This window comes from Poecilia latipinna, unplaced genomic scaffold (assembly GCF_001443285.1).
Source record: "Poecilia latipinna isolate Pla-1442-1.1 unplaced genomic scaffold, P_latipinna-1.0 Scaffold452, whole genome shotgun sequence".
Lineage (NCBI taxonomy): Eukaryota > Metazoa > Chordata > Actinopteri > Cyprinodontiformes > Poeciliidae > Poecilia > Poecilia latipinna.
Window position 1 is genome coordinate 42,150 of NW_015113068.1, and position 5,901 is coordinate 48,050.

The 5,901-nt window shown below is 37.7% G+C and overlaps 1 protein-coding gene across 1 annotated transcript; it reads left to right on the forward strand.

Annotated features, from left to right (window-relative positions):
• The first annotated feature begins 3,301 nt into the window (after positions 1-3,301).
• On the forward strand, positions 3,302-5,175 carry gpr65 (G protein-coupled receptor 65). Its single transcript, XM_015038784.1, has one exon. The coding sequence runs from the start codon at positions 3,357-3,359 to the stop codon at positions 4,311-4,313; it is 957 nt and encodes a 318-aa protein (XP_014894270.1). The 5' UTR covers positions 3,302-3,356; the 3' UTR covers positions 4,314-5,175.
• The last annotated feature ends 726 nt before the right edge of the window (positions 5,176-5,901 follow it).

A 5,901-nucleotide genomic window follows, 5' to 3' on the forward strand; every position in this document is an offset into this window, starting at 1 on the left:
TTATAGTGCAGAAAATAAGGTATATGAATTTGCTTTTAATTATTTTAATAGCTTTCACAATTTTTATTCTGCACAAATAAAATATACATCTTAGCTTTTAACTGTATTGTTTTACAGAATAATAGTACTTTATCTGCTACACAAAAAATTCAAAACTGCTCTTTTAGTGCTGCGTCTCTTTACTAAGCTTTACACATAAACAATCATTAGTTACTCACCGAATGTCGTAACAATATGGTTTCTGTTTTTGCAATAACCAAACAAAACTCCATTTTACAATTAAAGAGATTGAAATAGCATCCTTTATTTTAAAATCGTTTCGAAATGTACAAAATGCAACCAGTTCAAAGTGAATTCAGCAGTCCTTCAGCTATTTCTCAGCTAGCTCAACGCACAGAAGTTCGCTAGCATTAGCATAAATTAGGCTCCAGAATTATGTCTCGTTTTCTACATAATACTCATCACAAACTGCATAATGTGACTCACTAGTTGACTCCCGATTCAATAACCTCTTCAACTCCTAAAACTAATCAATATTTATGCATCAAAATACATTTTTACTGACCTGTTATACAGAAAAGATGAGACACACGTTGAGCTTCCGCATCTAACTGGAAGGTTTATTCTTCTTCTGTGTGCCCAACCTTCTCTATGCACCAATGCGACAGACGCCCCTAGAGGTTGTATGTGGAATTGCGCTGAATAGCTGAAATAACACTGAAGAACTTCTTACACTGAGAAACTAAAGATAAAAAAATAATGTTGGGGTGCCTGTTTTTATATTCAGTGTTTTCATTTACATATAGTTTGTTTTTCATGGGTCTACACATACAATTTAATTGCAAAAATAGCTAACTCTTTACAAGTTATTGTATTCATATATTTTAAAGAAAAATTGAGTGGAAGGAAAAGTTGTGGTAGAAAAAAGTGCACAGAAAGCAGATAAAAACTCAACAAGGGGTTTTTTCAGCAAAGACAGATTCATAACGTCTGACCTTCAGCTGGACTTCAGGAACCAACACACACAGACGGATCCGGTTAATGACTACAGCTGATCTGTTCCTTGTTCTAAACTCCTCCTTAATCAGAGGTTGAGAGGAAAACAAATGGAGTACTAAGATGGTCCAAAATCCTGGTGAAAAGTGGATTTTGGAACGATTAGGAAAGATTTATTATCAGTTTGATAAACACCACTTGGGATTTCATCTGATACTAAAACCAGAAGACAGTTCAAGTCATAAAGTATAACTCCATTTATTGAGGTGATAAATGGAGTTAGATATATATAAGATATAAGATAAACCTTCAATATCTGCTTAGATAGTGACCCGGAGGTTAGCAGCTAATCACAGCAGATATTGAAGGTTTATCTTAAGATACAAGTTGTTCAGTAGTCTGATTTATCTGGACCTGAAACCTTTCAACTTTCTGTCTGAAAATAATAATAACAGCCGAGTGAGATTGTTTCAATGATTTTATTCTATTTTTCAGAAGATGAGCCTGATATGTGCTGTCTACATTAGAAAGCTCTTATTGTTGTCATCTCTGGTTCCAAACTTAGAAAGGTCAAACATCTTGGTTACTAATAAAAGTGTTTGTTTTTTTTAAATTAAGTTTAGCTGAAGTTGTTATACCTAGACTTCCTGAACAGAACCAGGCTGATGTCCTCCATGCTACGCTGCACTGAAGCAGTAATTCATGCAAAAGGAGCCCAGACCAAGTAAAGTGCAACATAGACAGGCACACATTTCTGTATTAAATATTCTTTAATGGTGTTATATAACATTCTAATCTTCTCATTGTTTTCATTTCATTTCATTTTGGAGTGGACGACCTAAAGGCTCTGCATGCATGTTCTCCCGTTTCGCCACATGGGGGCGCTGTTATCCTTCACATAATATAATCAGCACACGTCCATCTTTGATCCAACAGAAACACTGAAGAACAACCAGATTCCTGCAACATGTTTCAGACAGTTCCATGTTTCTAATGAGGCGCAGAGAGAAACTTTTACCAACTGAATTTAAAAACCTAAACTAAACTCAGAGACCTAAGTGTCGTTTCTGTGGAGGACAGAAAATTACATCAGAATCATGTTTTAAAAGTGCTAAAGGCAAATGGGCTTTTATTTTAAACAGGAACAGCTGATGAGTGCACTATGGAGACATGATAATAATGACCATCAGGCAGTCATGATCATCACCAACGTAACGACGCAACAAACATGAAACCTCTCACTCTGTGTCCAGACTAAAACTGGCCTGTGTTTGTTTTTCTCCTGATTGCTGGTTTGGAAGCAGACTGATGAAGAAACATGAAGCCGGCCTGATCTACGCTGCAGGTATATGGACAGAGTTCAGGAGAAAACTGTAAGTAATCAACTTTGAGTTTTAAACCTGAAAAAAACCTGAACTTAATTATTAATTTGTTCAAAATAGTATTTTATTTATTTTATTCAAGTTGTTGTGCAGAACTAATGTTTGATGAGTCTCCTCAGGACGGGTCGGATGTCGATCCTTTCACCCAGAATAGCAGCTCAGAAATGTTGGAAAAGTTTCATTTCATGCAGACGTTCATTGCTCCAATTACAAAAATGTAATAACTGCTTTTGTGGAGGTCTGATGAATTCATAAAATTGAACTTGTGTAATTTAACTCAGAAACAAAGACATTATGGCACGAGATGCACAAAGTGATGGAACAGATACATGCTATAAAGTTTCCATTTTCCACAGGGTGATGGGTTTCTGTAGGAGTTCAGTCGAAATTCCCTTTGGATTAATGAGTCCTGGGAAAAGTTAGTTCTGGGAATTTTGATAGTTTGGCTCCAACATGGTTTTGGCATGTGGCCTTGAAATAATTTATCTCTGATAAATTTGGGCAAACAGCAAAGACTGACCAGAGGGCGTGACAGATGCGTGTTTTTCTCATTTTAAACACGTTGGACCTTATTAAGTACTTTAAAATATCATCACAAAGTGAATTGATTTGAGAAATTAGTTGTAAATTGGTGCTATACAAATAAACTGAATGGAATGAAGAGAAAGAAGCCAGAGGAAACAAATGCCTCTACACCTGCAGAAAGAGAGAAAATATCTGAATGCGTTTAGATGTGAAATAGTAACAAATCTTATCTTTATGTCACCAAACTAATGTATTAAAAAAAAAAATTAAGAAACAGATTTGTGAAATTAAAAGACCTGTGACAAAACTTTAATGTGTTTAAATATTAATGGTAAGTATGACACAGTGAACTCAGTAAATGTTTTATCAGTAAATATGTAAAAGTTTTCCAGCTGTTTGTTTCTCTTCCTCCTGTTTTCCACCAGAGGTTGGCGTTAAAACCTGCGGTCTGCCATGGAGTACCTGACTCTGGGGGCCAATGCTTCAGGATGTTTCCCGGTGGAAACGCCTCTCAGGAGGAAGCTCTTCCTCCTCTACTACCTGACCGTCATCATCATCTCCATCCCTGCGAACACCTTCTCCCTGTACGTGTCGTGTCAGCACATCAGGCAGAAAAACGACCTTGGCGTTTACCTCTTCCATCTGGCCTTGAGTGACCTGACCTTCACCTTGGGCCTCTCCCTGTGGATGGACTTCCTGTGGAGAGGCGTCTGGACCCACGGAGGCTACGTCTGTTTGGCCTCCATCTTCTCGCTCTACACCAACTTCTACACCAGTGAGGCTTTTCTCTGCTGCATCGCAGTGAACCGCTACCTGGCGGTGGTTCACCCGCTCAGGTACGCCTGGACGAGGAAGGTCAGCACCGCCGCCATGATCTCCGTCACCATTTGGGTGTTGGTGATGGGCTTCAATGTGTGCACCATAACCTGGGAGGACTCCTACTATGAAAACAACATGTTTTCTTTGTGCTACGACATCTTCCTCCCACTGTCGCAGACCATGGCTAATGCTAGCATCGCTCGCTTCTTCCTGGGCTTCGTGGTTCCGGTTCTCATCGTCTTTTTCTCCACCCGGAGCACATGCCTGGCAGTGAAAGCAAACAGAGCCACGATGGACGAGGAACGGCTGCGGATCTCAAAGCTGCTGACGGTGGTTCTTCTCTGCCTGTTGGTCTGCTTCGGACCGATCCATGTCTCTTTCATGGTCCGCATGCTGTTGGATGGCTGCCAGAGTTTTAAATGGTTCCTCATTATTTACAAGGTTAGCACTGCTATATCCATCATGAACTGCCTGGTAGACCCGCTGCTCTACTGCTTCATCACCAGAACAGGGCAGAAAAAGGTCCAACAGGTTCTGCGTTTCTTCTTGAGGAAGAAGAAAAGAACAGAAGGGATAAACTGTATAAGTTAAAGAGGATAAAGATGACTTTAATGTCCTTTAAAAAGTTTGTTTATAAGTTTCTTTAAAAAAACAAAAACATCAGTTCTTATATATGTTCTATATCTGCATTTCACAGAACACAGAAATAAAACTGCATCATTTTCAATAAAAAAAGAAAAATTGTGATGTTCTAAACCTTTTATTCAATGATGTGATGTGTACATATCTTTTGACCGCTATTTGAAAAGGAGCATATAGCTCAACCACTTAAGATGATATGTACCTTTTTCTTTTACTAATTTAATTAATTGATGTTTAAATACGGATGGGTGGATGGGTGGATGGATGGATGGATGGATGGATGGATGGATGGATGGATGCTGTAACTAAGTCCCTGTTTGCAATAACCCAGATATTTTGGAAAAAGTAAATTTTCTTCTGTTTCCACTCAACGTGTGTTTTATAGATGTATTCTCACATAAATCCCATCCTGACGTTCTGGTTTGTCTTTTATCTTGACTTTGCTGAGACTTCCTGTGATTCTGTTTCCTCAGTTTTTGTCCTTGACTCTTTTTTATCTCCAGTTTTCTATATTTACAGAACGGATAACGTGATGCAGTTACTGCTCTTTAACAACAGGACCAGTTAATAAGCAACAGACCTGTAGACTCACCATCCTGTCATTGTTACCACGATACAACCTGTTTGTAAGAAATCAGTGGCTGCAGGTCTGAACGTCTGCTTCCTGATGTGAAGCAGACTGCCACAGCTCAGTGTTGCTTTAGGTCACTAGATATATTAAGATTTTAATGTTTTATAGTTGCTGGGCGTCTTTTCAGTTGTTAAAACATGATTCCATATCAAATATTAGCACCATAATTATAAGCCAGATATGACACAGACAGCTGAGAAGTGAATAAATATCCTGAAAACTCCCCAGTCGGGTGTTTTTGTGATCCCTCCTTCATTTTTACTTTACATTTTGATTTCTTGGTTTGATTGTTTAATTAAAATCAGTTCGCAGGACAAATGTTATCATCAGAACATCTGTTCTGATTCTGCTAACAGCTGCATACAGATATCAGAAACCTTTGGTTTTCCACCTGCTCAGCAGCTGATTTTAACTAATCACCTTTTGTTGTGTTTTCATAACAGATGCTTTATTTTCAGCCCAATATCTGTTTAACTGCATTAACACATGACAAATGCATATTTTACTACATATTTTACTATGCATATATACTTGCAAATTTGATTGATATGCATTTATTAGAGTTTTCAGTTTCTTCACATTTCTGAATGTTTTAAGCAAAAATAGAGACTTTAAGTTTCAACCCTGAAAAGGGAAAACGTCACATTTTAAAAATATCAATATTATTCATGGCTGTGCTTTCACTCTGTGGTTGTGAAATGTTCGCAACATACCTATGGATGTATGTTGCTCTCTAGTGGACATTGTAGGAAATGCAGTCACATTTCTTTGCTGTTTAACTTCATACTTTTCTGTGACGTCACTCAGAATAAAAACATTTGTTCACTGAATGAAAATAATCTAAAGTCATTTATATCATTAATGATGATAATCAAGATTCTAGCTGTGGTTTATAAAGTCTTTCTA

Excerpts from the sequence above, each read along its gene's own strand:
- gpr65 (XM_015038784.1), top strand. The coding sequence starts at position 3,357 with ATGGAGTACCTGACTCTGGGGGCCAATGCTTCAGGATGTTTCCCGGTG.